Source organism: Epinephelus moara, chromosome 8, assembly GCF_006386435.1.
Source record: "Epinephelus moara isolate mb chromosome 8, YSFRI_EMoa_1.0, whole genome shotgun sequence".
NCBI classification, from domain to species: domain Eukaryota; kingdom Metazoa; phylum Chordata; class Actinopteri; order Perciformes; family Serranidae; genus Epinephelus; species Epinephelus moara.
The window spans coordinates 17,398,389-17,420,897 of record NC_065513.1 but is presented as its reverse complement, the minus strand read 5'-3'; the positions used below and the strand labels follow the sequence as shown (position 1 = coordinate 17,420,897).

The window sequence follows — 22,509 nt, the reverse complement described above, 5'->3', positions numbered from 1 at the left end:
TTTAATTCTAGCTTATAGAATATAAAAAAGAACAAGCTGGAATGAGCAGGACTCCAAACCAATGCTGTTTGTCTTATTGGGTTTTCTGCTACACTGTGGACTGGTAAGTTAGTCGGGCACATTTCTTAGAGTGTGAAAAAAAAAGTAATTGTTCACACTCGAGGTCGTGGTTCACTGAGTTTTAAGCTGCCTCACCAAGTATACAATGCATCATTCTCGCATTACTGTGTTGACACATTCACCCTGGCAGGCAGGCACACCCCACTCAAGGAGACCACAGTTACTAAGTGACAACACAAACACATGAACTCAAGAGCCGGCTGAAGGAAAGCACAGGCCTGTGAGTATTCTGAAATGAAAATGACTGCTTAATATAATGTTTTTAAATAAAGTGGTTTATTCTGTTGATTTTAACATTGAAAATTATAATATGTTTAACAAAGCAGAGTAGAAACACATCTGAGCAAAAACTACTGTACATCCAAAAATATTTAGTATATAATTTTTTTCTTTTTAGGCAAGAAGAATGTCACACGAGTCAAAGTTACAGCCCTATCAGAACTCCACCAGGTAACTCTTCTTATTGAATAACTGTATTTCATATTTTGTGTATTTTATCCAACAAAACTACCACAGCATCATCATGTTTTTCATCTTCCTTAGTTCCTGTAGTTTCTCTAATTCAATTCTAAAATCAATCTGCATCTGAGAGGTAGATAAGTTCTATTTCCCCCCAGGTGATGGGATGGAAATACAGTCGAGAACCACCAGCGACCTTTCTAACACCGCCGTGAATCACATTGATCAAATTAATCCTTAATCCACACTAGCATCAGACAGGGTGACACAGCACGCACATGAAGTCAATGAGAGATCTGGTTTGAGGATGACCCGAGGGTATGAAGACCAGTGCACATCATCTCATTCTGTCTTCATTACCAGTCTGGGTGGATGAATGCTTTATTGAATTATACTGTTTTTATTCCTGGATGTGTTCCTGTGCCTCCAGTGCTGGAGAATGCTAACGTCTCATAATTTGCAACACATATCCCTCAGTTACCCAAATCGAAAATAGTTTCTGTTTACTTCCTGATTAAGGCCTGGTGTCTTGGAGGTTAGTCTGAGCAGTGAAGGGAGGACGCTGACTGTGCTGCTGGAACAGGCTTTCAGGATCAAAGAGGAGGTGGCAGCAGGTCTGCAGTCCGCCCAGGGCTCCCTCCAGGTTGAGGCATTGTCCCGCAAGCTCTTGGAGAATCACATACTGACCATTACACGCATTGTCAAGCAGCTTAGCATGGACATACAGGTATGCAAGTGGGTGGATGGTGGAGGTTAGTGTTGTGAAATATCTTACCTATGTGGATAAAGTCATTGTCCATCTGTGTGGACTCCCTTTCTTTCTACCTGTCTGGTTTCTGCTCATTCTTTCATCTGCTTCCCCCTCTTCCCCTCATTACTTTTGTTGTGCAGCACACATCCGGACACACAGACACACACTCATGCCCGCAAACTTGCAGCTGATTTGATTACACCTGATAGAATGGTGCAGCGCCTGAGCAAAGCCCGCCTGACTCCCCGTCAACATCAGCTCGGTGACATTTTGTCCGTACAAGCACAAACTAATGATGTTCACAGTATGTGGTTAAATAAATACTGTCAACTTATGCACCAACCTCTGAAAACCAGCAGTCGGAAGGATTAATGGGAAGTGCACTGAAATATGACTCACAGAGTGTTTGGAGTTTTCTTTGACTGAGTTTGATAACCGCCTTACAGAAAAAGAGCACAAAAATGAAATATATTACTTCATTAGTGCATACTGAATGGGCCATTAACATGATTAGAGGCTGTCATGATCTGAAATATCACAAGAATGCCTGAAAGCTAATTTAATCTGCACATGAAGAAGTAATAAACCAAGGCGTGAAGTGAATATGCTGGTAAATCCAATGAAAGAAACATCACGCAGTCACTACTTGCTCTCATGATAAGCCAGGGGGTCGTCTTGTTGAGTTGAGTTATCACTGACACATTGCACACATGTGTATGGCCTGTTTTCTGCAATGATCATCCATGTAAAAGTGGTTACGAAATCTGTGGCAGATTTAAAGTAACAGTGTGTAAAATTCAGGGGGATTCAATGACATCTAGTGGTGAGGATTGCAGACTGCAACAAGCTGAAACTTCTCCAGGTCAGAATTCCTTCAGGTTCCATTGTTCAGGAGAGTTTTTACCAGGAGCCAAAGTATCTGCAGAGGTCTCTTACTCTCCAAAGAGAGTAGCTGATTTAAACCGGTAAAAATGCTGAATAAAGCAATTTTACAGTACAAATCAGTGTGTTCTCTGATGCTGCTTTGCATGTCGGAGACAGGCCACTGGCTCAGCAGCTGCTAATGTTTTGCTCACCTTTTTCACCGATAACTTAAGATCCAGACGTTCAGGAAGCTTTTACTGAGAGCTGATTTAGAGGTCTCTCTCTCTCCAAAACAAACACACCAGGTGATTTAAACCGGTAAAAACCCTGAATAAAGCAGTTTCAAGTGAAAAAAAATTCTGTGTTTTTTGGACAATGTCATCACAGAGGAGCTTCTAACTACTGTGGCCAATGCAAAAACGTGACTGGCCATATCTAGAGCCAGGGTTTGGTTTGGGCATACTGGGCCACTGTAGAAACATGGCAATGCAACATGGCAATCTCGGGACAAGGACCCGCTCCCTATGTAGGTAGAAACGGCTCATTCTAAGGTAATGGAAACACCATGATTCTTATTTTCAGGTGATTATACACTAGAGAAAACCAGCTAATCATATTATATTCCACTTTTGCTAATGTATCCTCCTAAAACCTACACAGTAGCCCTTTAAGTTAGCCTTCTCAGCAGAGGACACAAGGTAGTTTTGCCAACAATGGTGATTTTAACAGCATTAACATGAGAGTGGGAAGGGAATTAAGGAACAGACTATTAAGAAAGACCCCTCATTTCACATAAAATAGACAAATATGCTCTCTTTGTTCTGAGCAGGTCCTCGAAAGACAGATCGCCCAGCGTGACTCCATCACCTCTGGAACCACAATGGCCGTGCAAAGCCTGGAACAGAAGAACATGGCCGGCATTGGAGACCTGAGAGGAAGAGTAGCCAGGTACGCACACTTTGCCTGGGTCAAATAATGCCTGCAAACACTGAGGTACAATCTCTAAAGAGTGTTAACAATGATAGCAAAGTAATGAGTGCCAAGTGCTTGCAGATTAAAACCTTTCACTGAAGTATTATTTGGATGGATTGCATAATTATTTAGACCAAGGTCTGATGCACAAGTGATTTGACTGATTACCACTCCTTGCTGATATTCTACTTGTTTTTCATTCCCTCTAATGAAGTGAAATTGTATAGCCTGCATCCTGTCTGGCAGCTCTTCACAGTCTCGCAACTTTCAATCCGTAGTGGCATCGCCTCTCTGACACTCCCGCAGACACACGCACACACACACACACACACACACACACACACACACACACACACATGCACGCATTAATTATTTTGTTCACACCAGTGTGAAGGTTCTGGGTTTGAACACACTCTAGATGCTGATTAGCACCTGCTCATTATTTGGTCTGTGCAGATCGCACCTTTTAGATTGGATTGCTGAAGAGAGGCTGTCATCATGAGGATTTCATTAGGATCTGTGTTTTTGCTGTGTAGCTACCTGATTATTTTAAACAGCCCGGGCAGCCATTGATCAATACACTTGAGGTGATGTAATTTCTCATCAGACAGTAGATCAAAGATGAATGTTATTATGTGAACGTCTTATTTCACAGCAGGCCTGCTCCCTCTGTGGTGTTTAAGAAGTCAGTGGTGAGAGGGAATATTGCCTTTTACTCAACAAAGAGCTGATTTATGGTCCAATAAAAGCCGTAGAAAAACCTCACCTACTCAGCCTAATGACCTCTTGCGCCTTGTCATAAATAATCAAGTTAGTTGAGGGGCCAGTGGTTTTTGATGAACTGTATTTTTCTGTGAAGCGCTGTAGTGGTGTACAGGGAAATAACCCTCATTTCACTTCGGGCATTTCCATAATTAGATGCTGGCTTTGGTTGTTGAGCTTATATTGTATTTTATCACAAATATTAGGTTGACTATCTCGCTCTCTCAGACACACACACACACACACACACACACACACAGCAACCCTGATAGAGATGTGTATTTGCTGGCTTAATGATGGCATCTTGAATTGAACATAGGAAGGAAAAGAGATAAATTGCAATGCTGATAAGGGTTAGCCCAGTTCGTGTTTATTACATAAACTCAGTGTAGAATATGTTAGAGGCAAGATGTTGCATGTGAGAGGCTGTAAAGTATTTTTCCACAACCTGCCAACTGCTCTTGGTGATACATTTATTAAATTAGTTTACTTATTTGATTGGTTGTGATGTTTTTCCAGTGTTTTTATCGGTAACTCATCAACAGATTCAAACATGTTTCCACTGGAAAGTTCAAATGTATTCATTCAGCATTCAAAGGATGACAGATCACTGCTTAGGATTCAGAACAGATTTCTTTTGGCTTCTGTTAGCTTGCTTTAGAAAGTATTGATAAGGGCAGCTGTCTCTTTTTCTTCCATCCATCTAGGTTAGTCTATAGACTCAACTGTCTGTACTTTATTGCTCACCTCTCTGTCTTTACACCTTTCCTCAACTCTCTCCCATTTCCCAGTTCTCATTCAGTGGTCCCTCTCTGCTTCCCCACCTAATATGTCAGGTGTGATGCCAGCATCTCCAAGCTGTGCGCTGACGTGAGCTCTGGGGAGCGGCGGGTGATTAGACTGCAGCAGGAGGTGGCAGAGCTCAGGTCAGCCGTGGACGTGCGGCTCAAAGAGCTGGAAGTCAAGGTGAGAGACGGTGCGTGACTGCTGACAAAGGGTTTGGCAGACGAAACGTAAGGCAGCACTTTGGTCCACAGTGTGTTTAAAGTCGCTGAACACCAGTGTCAAAAAGAAAATCTTAATGACTATTTAAAGGTCAGTCCTCTGTATATAAATTCTTCTTCATCTCTGTGACCTTCAAGACATCAAAACTTGGCAGAACTGCACAAGAGGGAACATTCTGATATCTGTAATATGGCAAAGGTAGGATGGTACACTGCATATTTGTAACCATGATAGCTGCATGGCTCTATGGGTGGCAGGGTGTTTCAGTCAGTCAGCCCTCTACTATTTTATGGATGGCTATGAAATTTTGTTCAGGCATTCACAGTCCTAAGAAAATGAACGTAGTCACGTTGGTTATACCCTGACTTCTCCTCTAGCGCCACGAGCAAGTTGACATTTTTGCTTTTTAGTGACATGTATTGAAAACTGTTGGATGGATTGCCAATTTGGTCCCCAGAGGATGATTTCTAATAACTCTGATGACCTCCTGACTTTTTCTTTGGCGCCACTATAAGGTTGACATTTGTGGTTTTCAGTGAAACAACTGCTGGATGGACTGCCATTAAAATTTGGTCTGACTATAATGATCGCTTAACATTTCATCTATTTCCATCATAGGGTCAAAATTTCAATTTGCTCAGTACTTTGGATTTTCACCAAATACCTGCAAAACTAATGATACTGCCATCAGCTTCAGCTGTACTTTGGGTTTAGTACTAATTAGAAAATGTTAGCATGCTAACATGCAAAACTATGATTATGAACATGTTAACCATTATTCCTGTTAAGCATCAGCATGTTAGCATCATCATTGTGAGCATGTTAGCATGTTGGCGTCAGCCTTGAGCTCCAAGTACCTCTTCACTTACTAAGGTCACAATACAATATTATTGCGATACTGCGATATGCTGAGTATTGCTATATAATATATTGCAATATATTGTGATTTATTACCTTTTTTTCCAACTGCAAATTATTTCCCCAATGGAAAACTTTGTCAACATCAGTTCTATCTCATAATACAAAGTTTTCAGTCTGTTCATCTGACTTTAATCATTTTTATTGCAGCAAAATGTGATGCAAAGCAGACAGACTGACCAACACCGTTATAAAACCTGTCAGAAATGCTGCATACACCTGTCTGCAAAGCCAGATTAAGCGCATGAGCGAAACACTTCACATGCAGGTTTCCCGCTAACTGAATAGCAACACTGTTAGAAGCATTTTCTGTTAAAACAAGGCTTTTGTCGGCAATCGGCAGTGTTTGCTCCTGTGTGACTTTCATGCACTGCTGTAGCTTGGAGAACATGAGACAGCAGTCGCCAGCCCTCTGTGAGATAACGTGCCCTTATAGTCACATATGAATCCACTGACCTTGAAGTCCAGGCATCATGAGTTAATGCCACCCTTCCTGCTGTACTCAAAGATTCCTCAGTCTCATGCTTCACTGCTCTGTAGAGCTTGGGTACAGCTTTGTCGCTGAAAAAACGTTGGGATGGAGCCACATACCTGGGTGCCATTTTTTTTAGCGTAACAAAAGCCTTCGCTTTCAACCACGCTGTATGGACGCAGATCTTTGCACATGAAATAGGTGATGGACTGTGTTATTTTCTTAGCTCACTCAGAATTGGATGGTAGTTTTGTCAAGCTAAGTGTGTCCACTGTTGGTTGATTTTTCGGCAGAGTGGGTTTAGCGTTAGCTTGGCCATCAGCGGTTAATGCTATCTCTGGATGGTGGAGTGTGAAGTGAGCCCTCATGTTTGTTGTATTCCCAGAGTATTTTATTCACATATGACACTGCTTGCAAATCCATCCAAAATAAGTCCAGATGTTTGATTTAAATGAAAAATAAAAAAAATACGGTTTTGTTTTTTGCTAACCTAGAATGAGCTGCTTATATCTACATACAAAGCGGGTCCTCTTCCATGGAGTCCACTATGTTGTTTCACAGTAGCCCACAACAGATTCTAGATAAAGCCATTTGCATTTTCACAACAGCCACCACCCTCCTGCATGCTTTCACAGTTTCATTTCAGCAATGTCACCACTAGATTCCACTACATTCTACACACTAGACCTTTAAATTATGCATTATGTATTACACAAAGCTAATTTTACAACCCTAACCGAATCTTCACCCCTCCTCTATCTAAACACAGACATGCACACACTCTCACACACATAGTGTTCATCTTGGGATTCATTTAAATACTCCAGTCTCAAATTAAGGAATAATGACCTCCTTTGTGATTGTATTTGGGTATTAAAGAGGGATTACATTCATTCCAATGCTGCTTGTATGAAGGAAATAATAATCTGGCAATATACACAGGGGGTGTATTTGCTGTTTATCCTTGAGATGGTAGCTGGCTGTTTGGCAGGTGAGTTAGAGCTTACTGCTGCTGTGAGACCGGCCTTATCAAGGGAAGGCAGAGGCTCAGCCACAGACTCCGAGAGAAGGAAATGAGATGTGAAATGAATTCAAACGGGGGATGTCAAGGTCTCTCTGTAAACAGCTTTTACTGCCCTTTGAGGTCAAATTTTCTTTACAAGCTGAATATTATAACAATGCTAAAATACTGGATTAGGACACATATGTTATAAAGCTCTCCATCACTTAACTAAATCCAAAGCGACCACTACTGCCCTCAACACACACACACACACACACACACTGATTCAGCCTGGACTCAGTTCTGTTAGTGGTAAATCATTGTGATGGCAGCACATTAGCTGTGGAGCAGTGGTCAAGCATGTACCATAAAGATAATTGAAAATGCAGAGAAAGTGGGTCACTGCTGTTTACTCTCAGTCCTGGCTGGCTACAGGGGTGGTGCAGTGGCTCAATCAGCTCGACTCAGCAGAAACCGCAGAGGGTAAAGGTCAGATCATGGAGCTGACACCACAAGATGCGACAACATCATAGTAACAGCATGTGTTTCCGTGTTTTCTTTTCCCAGCTTCATCGTGACCTGGGGAGACTGGAAGCATCATTGTCAGAGCATTCAAAGGAACAAAGGAGCTCCATGTCTGATCTGCATACACAAGTTAAAGTACTAGAGGCCAGGTAAGGCCATTAGTTAAAGAGGAAGCACAATCAACCAAGTAAATCCTGGGTTACTTGTTACAATACTGAGACAAGCATTAATCTCTTCATTTGTTACTTTTCATGGGCTGACCTCGGTGCACAGTGGTGCTTCTGTACGTTAACAGCAACATAGCTATCAGTGATTAGGAGTAAAAAAAAAAAAAAAAAAAAAAAGATTAAAAAAAAAAGGCTCATAACTGATACGGCTCAGCAACACATCCTATCTTGTGGTGCTGATGAGTCATGCAGACATACTGCTAGAACATGTGCTTCCAGGGATTTGCCTGATTATCAAAACTATGTTTTTGGAGAAACCGGGCTGTTGCTAAACATGCAAACACTGCAAAGTTTTATTAGATTTCAGTATTTCTAGGAAGGTGTTTTTTTACAATAATTATCTTGCGACATCTGCAGTCATGCAAGCGCTGCGCTGGACCCTCGTGGTGGAGAGGGAGCTGAGCCGGAAGGCAAAGCTTTCAATTTACTGGTCCATCTACGTCCCAACCCTTAGCTATGGCCTTGAGCTCTGGGCAGTGACCGAAAGAATGAGATACAAGTGGCCAAAATGAGTTTCCTCCGTAGGAGTAGCTGGGCTCAGCCTTAGACATAGAGTATGGAGCTTGGACATCCGGATGGAGCTCGGAGTAGAGCCGCTGCTCCTTCGTGTCAGATGAGGTGGTTCGGGCATCTGATCAGGATGCTTCCTGGGCGCCTCCCATTAGAGGTGTTACGGGCATGTCCCACTGGTAGGAGATCCCAGGGTAGACCCAGAACACGCTGGATGGGTTACATATCTCATCTGACCTGGGAATACCTTTGGGTCCCTCAGGAGGGGCTGGAAAGCGTTGCTGGGAGAGGGACGTCTGGGGTGCTTTGCTTGGCCTGCTGGCTCCGCGACCCGGCCCCAGATAAGCAGATGAAAATGGATGGATGAATGGATGCCTTAGTGTTCCTGTAAAAAATCCTGTATGTTAGAAACATCTGTGGATGTAATGTTTAAATTAACGTGCCTTTGTTAACATTAGCTTGCTATTTTTTTTTTAACTCCATACTTTCTCCCGACTTTAATTTCTCGCAGACTATTCTGTACTTACTGTTCTGCATACGAGTGGGAAATAAAGCCTTGGCTAATTTGCAGTTTAGCAGCACTCCTCAAGGGATTCATTCTTTATGCTCCCTTGTTCATTCTGCCCAGACCCGCATAATAAATAATAATCTACGAGTTACTCATTTGCTTATCAAATAATAGCACCAGTCAGTCAGAGCTCTCTACAGCTGTGCATTTTAAGAGCCATGGCCATTTAAAACTATTGGTGCCAGAGGCAGAGAAAAGTTAGTTCACTTGATTTAATTCCATCTGAAAAATAATCTCAATTGGCAGCAAATATGCAAAATGGATCCAATAGTTTTACCATGGTGGAAACAGAAACAGAGAGACATGAATGATGAATATGCTCTATTTAGTAATGCTGTAGATCTGTAATGGAAATCAGGTCACTGATCATGTTAGAACCAAAAGAACAATAGATAAAAATAGATGAAAAGCAGCACTGTCTGTGTTTCTGAGCCAGGTGGAATCATGACAAAAACAAACAAAAAAAACAACCGCCAATATTATAACGTCCATCCACCCATCCAGGCTGCTCTTTGTTTGGTCGCCCTTTAAACTTGACCTGCCTTGTCTGTTGTGTCGCCAAGTCATTCTGAAGCAGACACAGCTAATTCAAGAGGGTCCTTCATTAACCTTCAGTGCACACAGGGACCTCAGTAGATTGCGCATCCTCCTGGCTTTTTGTTAAACATTCAAAGTCACACTATTTCAGCTCTGACCCTCGAATTTATAGCTAAGACACACTGAGTGGCAATTACCGTCAGGACACTTTTGATAAAAGCAACTTAGCCATAGTATTTAGAGCCTATAAACCTGGAAGACATCTGACCACAGATGCCATTACACTCAATAGAAAGGCCAACTATCATGCTCAAACTAAAAGGCCACTGACAAAAGAATTAAACATTCTTGATAATGTTCAGACAAGCTCAAGAACACAAAGACAGCAATAAATCGAGGCACAGTGACCCTCTTACAATAGGGAAATGACAAACGGGATTCTGAAAACTCATCTAACACGGATAAATCAGCCGTCCTGTTGTCTGGTGTACGCCTGCCCTAACAACTGCCAACATCAGCCAGATTAGCCAGCCAGTGTGGAGTTATAAACGAGGTGTCTCTGTAGCAGCAGACCTGAAATTCATTTGTAGCAGGAGTCTGATTTGTATTGCGGTCAAATACAGACACACACAAAACATAACATCCTGGCACTTGCCTCATTGATTTTCTCATTTAGGGAGAATGCTGCGAATCAGAGGGATTAGAAGAGAGAAGGTCAATTGAATAGACGTGCCAATATGTTTTATATGTAATAGAAAAAATTGATGAGACACTGCGTTTTGTGATACAATACAGCCCACACAATATTTTACTCACTGTGGCCAATGTTGCTGCTTTTATATGAGACATTTTAACATTGTTGACTGCAGTGTGAGGTACATACAGCTATATAAACGGCAACACAGTCCAATGTTACAGACAGGGGGATTTGTTTTGCTTCCCCCAACAAACACAGTGCTACATAAAGGCTTAAAGATCAGCATGATGTGTTTCTTAAGTGCTCATGCAACATTATTCCACTACGTTTCATATTTTTGAGCAAATAGTTTTTTGCATATCAAAGTATTCTGCATAGTTTTAGAAATCTAAATGCCTAGATACCAAAAGAAAGTAGTATTTACTATGCATGCTCATGTTTGCATGTGTGCATATGTGTATTCAGCTATTTGTCTGTGTCAATGTGAGTTTTGTGAGTCTCTATATAGCAGCAGCAACCAACCTCGGAATAACAATGCTGTGCCTGCTGAGGCTGGCATCAAGTAAACCAAAAAAAGCAGCGCTGTTGCCGAGGAAGTCTCACCTCTCAAAACCAAAGAGAGAACACAATTCTGAACACTGGCTTTCAGACAGCTTCAACCAGCTGAACATAAAGCATCTTGCTTTGAAAACAAAGTGACAGAATATCAATTATTGATTTATGACTGACACCCTGTTTTCACACCACAGACGTTTCACCCGGTGCAAAGAAATGAAGGTGTAATAATGTATTGGTTATGGAAACAGACACGTTATTATTCCAATGCCAAGCACAAATAGGAGCTCTAAATAATGGGCCTCAATTTACAGCGAGCATCGCTCCAGCTTCCAGCTATCTGGCAGTTTGTATGCATTTTTAAAGCATTTATAATCTAATCTGCTAATGGCATTTCTGTGTCTACTTTGTCAGTAAGAAAAATGCAACTTCCCAACTGTCATCTGTACCTGCATTTCCAAAGTAAAGCCTCCCACAGTTCTCTGCTCTCTATCCCTGGTGACTTTGCAGGATGTCAGGTGAACTGAAGGAAGCCAAGGAGCAGACAGATTCACTGAGGAAGTGGACAGATCAGCAGCTCAACAGCTTAGCCAAGACTCATGCAGAAAGCAGCCAGCAGCACCGCACACAACTGCAGGACAAAATGGTGATGTAGATTCACACAGTTTATGCAATTATGTCCACAATTACAACATGCAAGTAATATAATAGGGAGGCTACTTTCAGAATGTGGTATTTGTAGATTTTGTCTCCTTTGCCTTTACTGTTCTTTTGGTCTTTCAGTGCCTCCAGTATCAAATTGTCAGGTTAGACTTCTTGTGTGAGGTGTTCAAATGTGCAGAGTTCAGTCACACTTTCTGAGCTGTGACTCAGCAGAAAAAAAGCAGTTCACTTTGGAAAAGGATTATCAGATGGAAAGTATGGTGAGAAAGCTGCAGAGAGTTGTATGGGTGAGCTGTTCAAGGTGCCATGTGAGATATTTTTAGGCATTGATATATCATTATTAATTTTACCATGAGGCCTGTGATATAATTACACACTTGCGGTTACTGTACATGTAATATGATCGTGACTTTGTAAAGCTCAAATGTTAAATGCAGCACCTTAAAGTCTGGATTTAAAAAGGATGTTCCGGTGTGGTCTCACACATAGCGTGAGGATTTAAAAAACTGCTATGCAGTGTGTTGCAAGTTTGACATTTTAGTTTCTTTTTTGCATGTATTCTGCATTCAGTTGGAGGCAGAGTCGAGATTAGCTGTCCAGCTACGTGCTCTGGAGGCCCGTGTGGAGCAGGTTGAGGCCCAGCGGGATCAGACCAACCGCAGTCAGGCAGATCAGCTGAAATGCTCTGAAACTAAACTCGGTAAAAGACTAACTTCAGTGGAGAGCAGCCTTCATCGGGAGCTGCAGCTGCTCAAACAGGAATACCACAAAGGTGGGTGATCGCTGTCTGTCACTTGCCATCATCGGTGAGCAAACACATGCATACTACACATGTGTACCTTACACATCAAGGGAAAAATGCACATGCAGAAAAGCTTCACTAAAGAGTCAGAAAGCGAGAGGGAGAGACTGAAGTGACCTGACTGCTCTGCTAACTCGTTATACTCAGCATAACTGTCTAACTGTCTGAAATATATTGATTTTTAGTATGGTAAGTCAAATCAAACATATAATTACAATATATCAAAAAACTATTTCTAGACACATGACAAGCCTGCTGCTCTGTGACAAAGAAAACTAACAGCAACACACTGACACGAGCACAAATGCTAATACAGCAGCATTTTTAACCAGATTAAATTAACCAGATTTGAGCTACAACTGCTTCGTGTCGCTAATAAGTCATACAGCAAGACAGGCCATAGGAATACACAACCACACAGGCGACCCGGTACAGCAGCTCTGCTCTACATCAAACTACTGTTGACATCCATCTCCATCTCACTGCTGTGCCAACAGAGGGCTCATTTCCCAGGAGCCCTGGCATAAGATCTCAAACCATTCCCACTTTCTGTCAACCTCCCTCAGTCTCTAGCTCTTATTAAAGTGTAGACACATATAAAAGAAGGCAAAGGCTCCCTCCAGTAAATAAGAGCAGGAGTAAACTGCTCCGTGAATCATTGCTCAGCCACTGCTCTCAGAACCAGAGAGCCATCCATCCATCGCACTATTTTAAGTACAGGAAGAAAAAGATGGAGGGAGATGGTATCAGAGGGGAGAAAAGCAATGCATAATTGATGAGTGTCGTAAATATTCGTGGCAGGACAGGCGGGGAGTCAGAAAGACAAGGAGGGAGATTTAATATCCCACCATTGTATGAGAAAGTTTATCCCTCCATCTCACAGTCACTGAATAGTGCTTCATAGAGTACCTACAATATTAAAAAATATTTCCATATTAGGCGTAATGTTCCTTACTACCCAATGAAGTCATGATAACTGATGATTAGGACCAAAAATGATTTCTCACCCTGCCTCTCATTTGAACAGGGTTCCTGTCTGTGCATGATGCCATTGAGTCCCTGAGGCAGATAGGCGACATCAAATCCCGCCTTGACAAAGAGAAGCTTCACAAAGATATCTGCAGCAAGGAGGCAGAGCTCAACGACGTGTGACATATATCACTTAAAGAGGACCTAATAGCCTGAATCAAACTCTTTAAAAACCAACAGGCCCAGCAGTCGGTGAGAGTGTCAACTGTTTCCTCACTGGCTTTATTCAAATTTCATTCCATGAGCCCACAGCTATTTAGACTACGGCTATATTTAATTTAATCACCCTGTGAAAATCAGAGAAATTATCTTGTCATCTTAAGTAGAATACCATTTGTTAAATGTTAGGCAACTTGATTACAGCCAGACCTTTCAGTGACGGTTCATTTTGTGTAATTTAAAAAGGTAAGAAGATTAATTGCACACCATTTTACTTTAACTCACTCCATCCCTGTCTCATTTTTGCTTTATAACATACAAGCTTCAGCCATGATTTGTCGTTTATGCAGTTATCTTGTTAGATTTAACTTAGAAGCTTGATGAGAACACTACTGCATTAAAAGACTGTCCCAATATTTGTTTGGTATTAATGATTTTAATCATTTTACTTTTAATGAACAAAAACGGCATAATAAAAGCTCTAAACAATATTTTTGAGTTGTTTTTTCTTATTTTAGTCACCATTTATTGTATATGATGAGTGCACTGACTCTTGCTGTCAGCATGGAGCGCTACACGCCAGCGTAGCCATTGTAATGGTATGTAGTCATTCTCTAGCTCATGTGGGTGAGCGCTGTATTACACTGCGCTGAAAAAGCTCTGCCGAAACCCGGGATCGAACCAGGGACCTTTAGATCTTCAGTCTAACGCTCTCCCAACTGAGCTATTTCGGCTTACGTCATGTCTACGTTCATGGTACCCGTCACATATAAATAAACAGTGAATAGTGTTGTGGGTCGTGAAAGCAAACTACGGCAAATATGTAAATCTTGAAAAGAACTTATGGATCTTTGATGGGAAGTGCACACTTATGGAGGAAAGAATATATAGAAATGTCTACATAAATAAATACATGAAAATGATAAATACATGCTGAAATAATACACAAATAAATGTATTAAACAATAGAATACATAAATAGGCTATATACATACAAAATAGAGTGCGCCAGTGATGACGTTTTTCAACGCGGAAATTAGCGTCACTGTGGTTCCCTCGTCAGAAAGCCGATGGGATTGGTTTGAGAGAAATATGATGTTTGTATCTGACAATGATAACATAATGCATTATACAACATTTGTAGATAAGTATAATTTAAATTGCTGTCATTGAGGATTTAGTAAAGTGATACACAGGTCCCAGGGTCAGTGACTTTATCTAGCTACTATGGATATTCTAAATTTATAAAGTGGCCTGTTGCCCCAAAAGTTAAAGAAACTCATTTTAAGATTATTCATAAGATTTATCCAAGAGCTGCACCTTCTGTGGTGAAAATGAACAAACTTTAGAACACATGTTCTCTCTATGCCGTGTCCCAAAAAGTTTGGACTGACATAAAAAAAATTGGTTATCGCTGAAGATGAATGATACCAACATTTGACATCTCTCACATCCTTTTTTTATGGATAATCTGTATTCATCTGTCTCTGACATAATAAACATAATTTAAGTTTTAGGTAAATATTATATTCATTGGAGTAAGTGGAGAAATACCAAACCCTCCTTTAACTGGTTTATAAATGACTTTAAGCTGTTTTTCTTCTTACTGAAAAACAAAAAAGGTTTCTCGCAGGACAGCAAGAGAGTTAAGTGTCGATTTTTCTAAATTTTTGCTGTTTTGAATTATGACTCGTATTGGATTTCGATATTGTTTGCTTTTCTTATTCTTATTTTTATATATTTATATCTCCCCCTAGCTTATTAAATTCTATTTTGTTATATTATTATTAGTATGGGATGTTGTATGTTTAAAACTTTTGTATGTTCTTCTAATGTTTTAAAGTTTCAAGTTGCTCTCAAAAACAAAGGATATGGAATGGCATTCAACTCTGACTGAAAAATCCTTCCACCAGATTAAAAACACACATTACCTGACATTACCTAGACAGAGCCATGATCTGTTTGGAGACCAGTGACAAGGAAAACAAACGTGCATATTTAGGAAAAAAAATCATCAGTAAGTATCACATTATGAGTGTTTTTCAATATGGTCAAATGATTTTTGAGTCAAAGTTGAAACAACAAAGATATGATAGCTTATGTTGTGATATGGCATGCCTGGCCCTATGACTCCAATAGAACTGGCACCAAAGTGTGGCTCCTCCAACACTGTCACTAACGAATGACCTTTCCTTCTTTAATAGTTTTCTTGGTTTAGGACTCATTCCTGGAGCACTCTTTAAATGCTGGAATAGGCCCTAAATAGCGAAACAAATAACCTCCTATTATACTGGCATACAGACACAGACATTTATTTATTTATTTATGTCCTGTTAATTAGGCTAAAGGAATATTTCACTGCCCTGCCTTGAATTTGTGAAGAAAGCTACAATATATATGTTGTTGTCAACAGAGGCATGCAAGAATCACACAGTTCCATCCATCCATCCATCCATCCATTTTCATCTGCTCATGCGGGGCCAGGTTGGGGGGGCAGCAGGCTGGGCAGGGAGCTCCGGACGACCCTCTCCCAACCAATACTCTCCAGCTCCTCTTAGGGGGGATTCTGATCCCAGACCAGATCAGATATATAATCCCTCCAGCATGTTTTAGTCTACTCCAGGGTCTCCCACCAGTTGGACATGTACAGAGGGCCTCTAATAGGAGATACCCAGAGGTGGATCCTGATTAGATGCCCAAATCACCTCAGCTGGCCCCCTTCAAAGCAGCACCTCTGCTCCAAGCAGAGGCAGTACAAATTCATTCATATTCATTATTTTGTGAGTGAAGCATACCTTAAAGACTTTCATTTCTTTCTGCATTAATGTCAGATTATAAATGGAAAACTTATCTCATGGCCCGTACGGGGATCGAACCCGCGACCTTGGCGTTATTAGCACCACGCTCTAACCAACTGAGCTAACCGGCCGTTGGTTGTCATTAATTGTGACGTCATCAGAAGCGTAAATGAAAGTGGTGGTTAGTGGTTATCATAGGCCAGTCTTTCACAAAGTGGGAGCATGGTGTTTTAGGAGTGCCAGAAAAAATAGCTGAATGAATCTAATTTATGAAGGAACACAAACTGAATAAGAGTGAAACTAGCAGGGCTTTAAGTTAAAATTCAAGTCAGTAACATCCATTGAGACAATGAAGCAACCATGGCAACTGTGTAGATCTTGAGTAGACCTTATGGATCTTTCATGGGAAATACAAACTTTTGGAGGACAAAAAATATAAAATAAAGAAACGTCTAAATAAGTGTATAAATAAATACTGACAAAAGATCACATAAAAACATGCTGAAATAATACATAAATAAGTAAACAAACAAATATATAAATAGGCCTAAACAGAATGCTCCAGTGATGACATTATTCAACGCGGAAGTTGGCATCGCCCTCCTCCCCCTGTTAAAAAGCCAATGGGACAGCGCCCAATTGTGACGTCATCAGAACCGTAAATGAAACAGAAAGTAACACGGAGCAGACGGAGAAAGCGACTCTTCACTGTCGGTAAGGTTTCAGTGTTTTATACTTTAAATGTTTTGTACTTCGATAGATATGCATGAAAAACGTAATGCTTTATTTCTGAAACACACGGACTGTGGTTATCATAGGCCAGTTTTTCATACAGTGGGAGCACGAGAAAAAAACTTAGGAGTGCCATAAGAAAAGCTGAATGAATCTGATTTATGAAGGAACACAAACGGAATAAGAGTGAAACTAGCAGGGCTTTAACATTCAAATTAGTAACCTCCATTGAGGCAACAAAGCAACATGTAGGGTAGATGGACAGACTTATGACAGGGAAGCAAAAACAGATGATTCACTGATCAAACAATTAAATCAGTAAGTATGAGGAAGCAACAACAGAAACAAGGTAGGGCGAGTTCATTTATAAAGCTCTTCTCAACAACAAGGCTAATCAGAGTGCTTCAAGTGAAACAGGAAAGTACATGTTAAATACAGAAAACCTTTGAGCTGACTGAATGGCTTTATTGCCTGTGTTACACCCTGATTAAATGTCCTCTAACATGATGCTACATCTCTGTTTTAACTTCCCACAGTACTGCAGATATTTGTGGGGCTCAAACAACATCCTCTATCAGCCACATCCCTGAATCAGGATGTCAGTGCAGTTCTCTGGCTGGGAGGTGGTGGACGATGGTGCCTCCTTTCCTGGCGTGGAGCTGAAATCCTCCCAGAAACCCCAAAACCGGGGCGTCTACATTATGTACCATGGCACCAGTATTGCCAGCGCACGGGTCATCATTGCCAGTGGTTTTAAACAGTCAACAGGTGGCATGCTGGGAAGGGGCGTGTATGTCAGTCGTGACAAGAAAAAGGCGTGTCATTATCCACTGAACAGCAGCACTTCTGACCGCGTGGTCCTTGAGTTGCACGTGCGTGTGGGCCGTGTCAAGCGCATCGACCAGGACAACCATCCTCTGCAGTACACCTGGCATGCGCATGGCTATGACACTGCCTGGGTGCCCCCAAGGTGTGGCCTCAAAGCTGTGCGCAGCGGCCTTGAGGAGGATTGCGTGTTTGACCCCAAAAGAGTGAAGGTGGTCGCCATTGCGAATGCACCAAACGGCAACATCCTTAAAGAGCTTCAGCAGCTTCTGTCAAAGAAATCCAAAAGACATGGAGGACGAGGAGGTGATGGTGCTCCAGATGTGTGTGCAGTGTGCAAGAGGAAGACCCAGCAGGGTGCTCCACATGTCAAGCAACGGTGCTGGGAGTGTGGGCAAAACATCTGCACCCTCATGTCCAAGCATTTCTGTCCAGCCAAACCCAGACAGGGGGGAGATGATGTAGATACAGATTAGAATAGCAAATCTAAATTCAGGGTGTAATCATGCTGTGGAAACTGGACTCATACTCTCAATATTTTTCTTCTGTAAAGTAGTGTTTGCAATTTGTAATAGGTGCTGGACATGTTTTGGGGATCTCCCGCTCATATCATTTATAGACAACTGTAGCTCTTATTCTCACTGCATGGCTTTTATATTCTCTGATCAGCATGCATTATGATCACGTGCTATGCAGAATGATTTTCCTGCCTGACAATGGACACCAGGTATTTTATATGTGACTGAAACATCTTCAGTTTATTGAATACAATGAAATAAATGTCACTGTTATCAGACCCATAATGCCTTTATATTTCATTATTCCATATTAGTGAGGAGAATCTAAAAAGCCTATTTAGCAGCCTTCACATAAACACACAGCTTCGTGATTTCATACTTTCACTGTTACAAAATCCACGGCAGTGAAGAGTAGAGATGCGAATAAAACATTTATTTTTGCAGGTCCCAGGGGGGCATGTTGTGGTGAAAACTAAACAGCCAGGTGAGACTATACTCAATGTCTTATTCATGTGCTACAGAGAGACAGATGTGCCGACTGTTGTTTGAAGTCTAACTGAAGATATGAGGAGAGGCTGGAATATCAAATAGACTTTTTCTTCCCAGACTGATACAAAAATACAGTTTTCCACTTCACATGACACAAACTTGTGCTGTTCATTTCAAAGGGCAGAGCGACGGGAGTAAGAGAATCTAACAGCCTTGTTGCGACACCACTACTGTATGTATTATACAAGAAGGAAAAAGGATACAGCTACTCACGGCACACTCCCATCGGGGTTTTCACTTGGCCTTGCTCGCCACGTTAGACCAGATTAAGCTGCTTGGAGGCTTCTGGGCACACACACCCTCCTCCCCTTCTCTGTGCATGTAATACAGTATTCCTCTTCTGGAAGACTACCCCAAGTTTGCTGTGGATTAATATGATTAAACATAAACTAATTTGGGAATGTTCATCATGTAATCACAACATCCTTTGAGATACTCTCCTAAAGTGAGATTTAGACTCAGGGCCAGGTAAAATCAGACCTGCACCTACCTTAAAGTCCTTATAATGTGAGTTGGTATTAAGCTTCTGTGGTACATATTCCCTACAAAGTTATAGATGATCATATTTTTGGCAGTTCCCTCAGGGATGGCTATTACCCAGTTTATAATCCAGCCACCTTCTAACTCAGGTATCTCACATTAGATGTTGTACAGTAGTCCAACCTCTGCTCTTTATTAAAACAAAAACAGCTTAGATCAGAAGTACACTCCTCTTTCATCTTTAAGGGGAATTATTTGACAGCATAAGGGATACATGAAGACATCTCATTAACAGCATAAGAGATACATGAAGGATGGTGACAAAAATGCTCACTGGCCCGTACGGGGATCGAACCCGCGACCTTGGCGTTATTAGCACCACGCTCTAACCAACTGAGCTAACCGGCCATGCTTCCTCGCAGAAAAATTAGCAATTTGAATATGTAAATACACGGTATGACTTGTGTTTCAATATAGTTCGCATTTTCATTCTGATGAATAGAAAGTGAAAGTTATTGAAATTACAGCGACTACTCACCGACGGTAAGGTTTGTCTACTTTGTCTACTAACTACTTGACGTTAAGTCATAAGTTTAAACGGCATTATAGCTCACTAGATTTACAGTAAATGATCAGTAAGTGAATGTTACACTTTACATTACCTGTGAGGTAAAATCAGAGAGTTAAAGTCAGAGAGCTTCCAAACATTGGAAGTGTCCGATTTTCGCTAACGTAGCATTTCAATGTAAAAACGTCAGTTCTCTTTAGAGCTTGTTTTTCTGCAATAAAACTAATTTTCGTTCATTTTGGTGATAGTTTAAGTTACTGAGCCCTTCCTAACGTCGCATTAGTGGCCTATAGTAGCATTAACAGTTTTTACTTAGCCTACACACACACACACAGCTTGGTTAGCTCCTGCTATCTAAGGACTACTGGCTAGTCTATTACAGCTGCCGTTCACGGCAAGTTTAAAATCGGATTTTACCCTTCCGGACCCTCACTAGTCGTCCAGGCTGGTAGTTAGGTGAGACTAGCATTTTGATACCACGGCCCCAAAACTCTGAAATTCTCTACCTGAGATTAGGCTAGCTAGCACATTTCCTGTTATTAAAATCTAGGAAAACCTTCCCTTTAAATGTCTGATTTGTACTTTTGTGATGTGTATTTTTTGTGTAGACTATTATTTCCTTTTGTTCCATGTTTGCCTCTGTACACACTATTTTCCATTTTTTTTAAAATGTTTTGTTCTCTTATTTTTATGCACTTTGTGAAGTGCTTTGAAACATTGTTTAGATAAGTGCTATACAAATATAATTATTATTATATTATGAAATGTAGATTATGTAATATAAATGTAATGTAAATCAGTTTGTTACTGAGACAAATATGTAATTAAATTACAGTTACTAATCAAAATGTTGGCCATGCAGGAATGCCTTCTTTTGTCATGTCATGTCAAGCTTTATTGCCTTGTTTAAAGCATTTGTTAGAAAATGAATCAAAAAATAATGACAGGTAAAACATTATGTTACTTTGATGAAGTAATTAAAATAGTTGCATTACCTATTACATTTTTAACAGGGTAACTAGTAATCTGTATGTAAGCTTCTCGACATGGGGGACAAGCACATGATGACACCATGTCCACCACAGAGTTAAAGCTACATCCAATATTTTCTTAAATATTTATCATGAAAAGTGACACCCATTCACTCTTGAATCTGTTCTAACGTGATGCTATTTTTGTTTTCATTCCTCACAGAGCTGCTGTGCTTTAACAGCATCCTTTGATAAAGAAAGATGTCGCTGCCATTCTACGGCTGGGAGGTGACCTATGACGATGACTCTCCTCGTGTGGAGCTGAGGGAAGCTCAGGCGCCGAAAGACCGTAGTGTCTACACCATGTACCATGGCACCAGTGTTGCAAATGCACGGCTCATCATTGCCAATGGCTTTCAGCAGTCATCAGGTGGCATGCTGGGAAAGGGCGTGTATGTCAGTCGTGATAGGAAAAAGGCGGAACGTTATCCATTGCACAGTAACCCTTCAGACCGCGTGGTCCTTGAGTTAGGTGTGCGCGTGGGCCGTGTCAAGCGCATTGACAAGGACAGCCATCCTATGCAGTACACCTGGAGCACGCAGGGCTACGACACAGCTTGGGTGCCCCCCAACTGTGGCATGAAAGCCGTGCCCAGCGGCCTAGAGGAGGACTGTGTGTTTGACCCTAAGAGAGTGAAGGTCGTGGGCATTGCAAAGGCTCCAGACACTGTACTGAAAGAGCTTCAGCAGCTTGTGGCGAATAGTAAAAGAAATCCCAGCGAAGGATCTGGTGACACTGTGGACGTGTGTTCACTGTGTAAGAGAAAGACCCAGCAGAGTTCTCCACACATCAAGCAAGCGTGTTGGGGCTGTGGGCAAAACATCTGCTCTCTCATGACCAAGCATGTATGTCGAACCGGCCGCTGAGAGGGTGTCAGAGCCTGAGAAACAGTGCTATTGAGAAACACATGTGGTGGAGGGACAACCCAAGCCTAAGTTAACCAAAGAGTAAAAATGTTTAGCTCAGGTTTTTAATCATACTTTTGAAAAAGGACTCTTTCTACAAATAAATAACTGTAATTGGTGCAACATGTTATAGTAGTTACTGCCAAACATATCTCGAGGATCTCTGTATGTTATCTGCAAAATCCTTTGTTTTAATCAAGTACTGTTTCTACTGAAGTTCACTGAAATGATCTAATTTACACTCCATTTCATGTTGACAGATCAGCATGTGTTAAGATGATGTGCAATCACGATGAGACAATCTTTTTGTATTGAGCAAGATGCCTTTATTGCAGCCTCAAAGTGGACACTGTTTACCATATGTGAAGTCAGTTTGAAATAATGTATGATAATGCTCATGATTTTGATTTGTGAATTGATTTCCTGAACACTGTATCATGTAAAATCAAAGAATCATGTAAAGCCAATAAATATTATGATATCAGACACATCATATCCAGTCTG

The 22,509-nt window shown here is 41.1% G+C and overlaps 2 protein-coding genes and 3 non-coding genes across 5 annotated transcripts; 2 read left to right on the top strand and 3 right to left on the bottom strand.

Annotated features, from left to right (window-relative positions):
* Nucleotides 1-323: 323 nt before the first annotated feature.
* fam81b (family with sequence similarity 81 member B) lies at nt 324-13,998 on the top strand. The gene is made up of 9 exons (XM_050050025.1): nt 324-340; nt 518-570; nt 1,099-1,306; nt 3,024-3,142; nt 4,765-4,894; nt 7,894-8,000; nt 11,456-11,591; nt 12,179-12,380; nt 13,438-13,998. The coding sequence occupies exons 2-9, from the start codon at nt 527-529 to the stop codon at nt 13,560-13,562; spliced, it is 1,071 nt and encodes a 356-aa protein (XP_049905982.1). The 5' UTR covers nt 324-340; nt 518-526; the 3' UTR covers nt 13,563-13,998.
* Nucleotides 13,999-14,259: 261 nt separating this feature from the next.
* trnaf-gaa (transfer RNA phenylalanine (anticodon GAA)) lies at nt 14,260-14,332 on the bottom strand. The gene has a single exon. It is a non-coding gene; the product is annotated as a tRNA-Phe (tRNA).
* Nucleotides 14,333-16,453: 2,121 nt separating this feature from the next.
* trnai-aau (transfer RNA isoleucine (anticodon AAU)) lies at nt 16,454-16,527 on the bottom strand. The gene has a single exon. It is a non-coding gene; the product is annotated as a tRNA-Ile (tRNA).
* Nucleotides 16,528-17,039: 512 nt separating this feature from the next.
* Nucleotides 17,040-22,498, top strand: LOC126394210 (uncharacterized). Its single transcript, XM_050050907.1, has 4 exons — nt 17,040-17,110; nt 17,665-18,414; nt 20,505-20,524; nt 21,297-22,498. Exons 2-4 carry the CDS (start codon nt 17,725-17,727, stop codon nt 21,964-21,966), a joined length of 1,380 nt encoding a protein of 459 aa, XP_049906864.1. The 5' UTR covers nt 17,040-17,110; nt 17,665-17,724; the 3' UTR covers nt 21,967-22,498.
* Nucleotides 19,835-19,908, bottom strand: trnai-aau (transfer RNA isoleucine (anticodon AAU)). The gene has a single exon. It is a non-coding gene; the product is annotated as a tRNA-Ile (tRNA).
* Nucleotides 22,499-22,509: the final 11 nt, after the last annotated feature.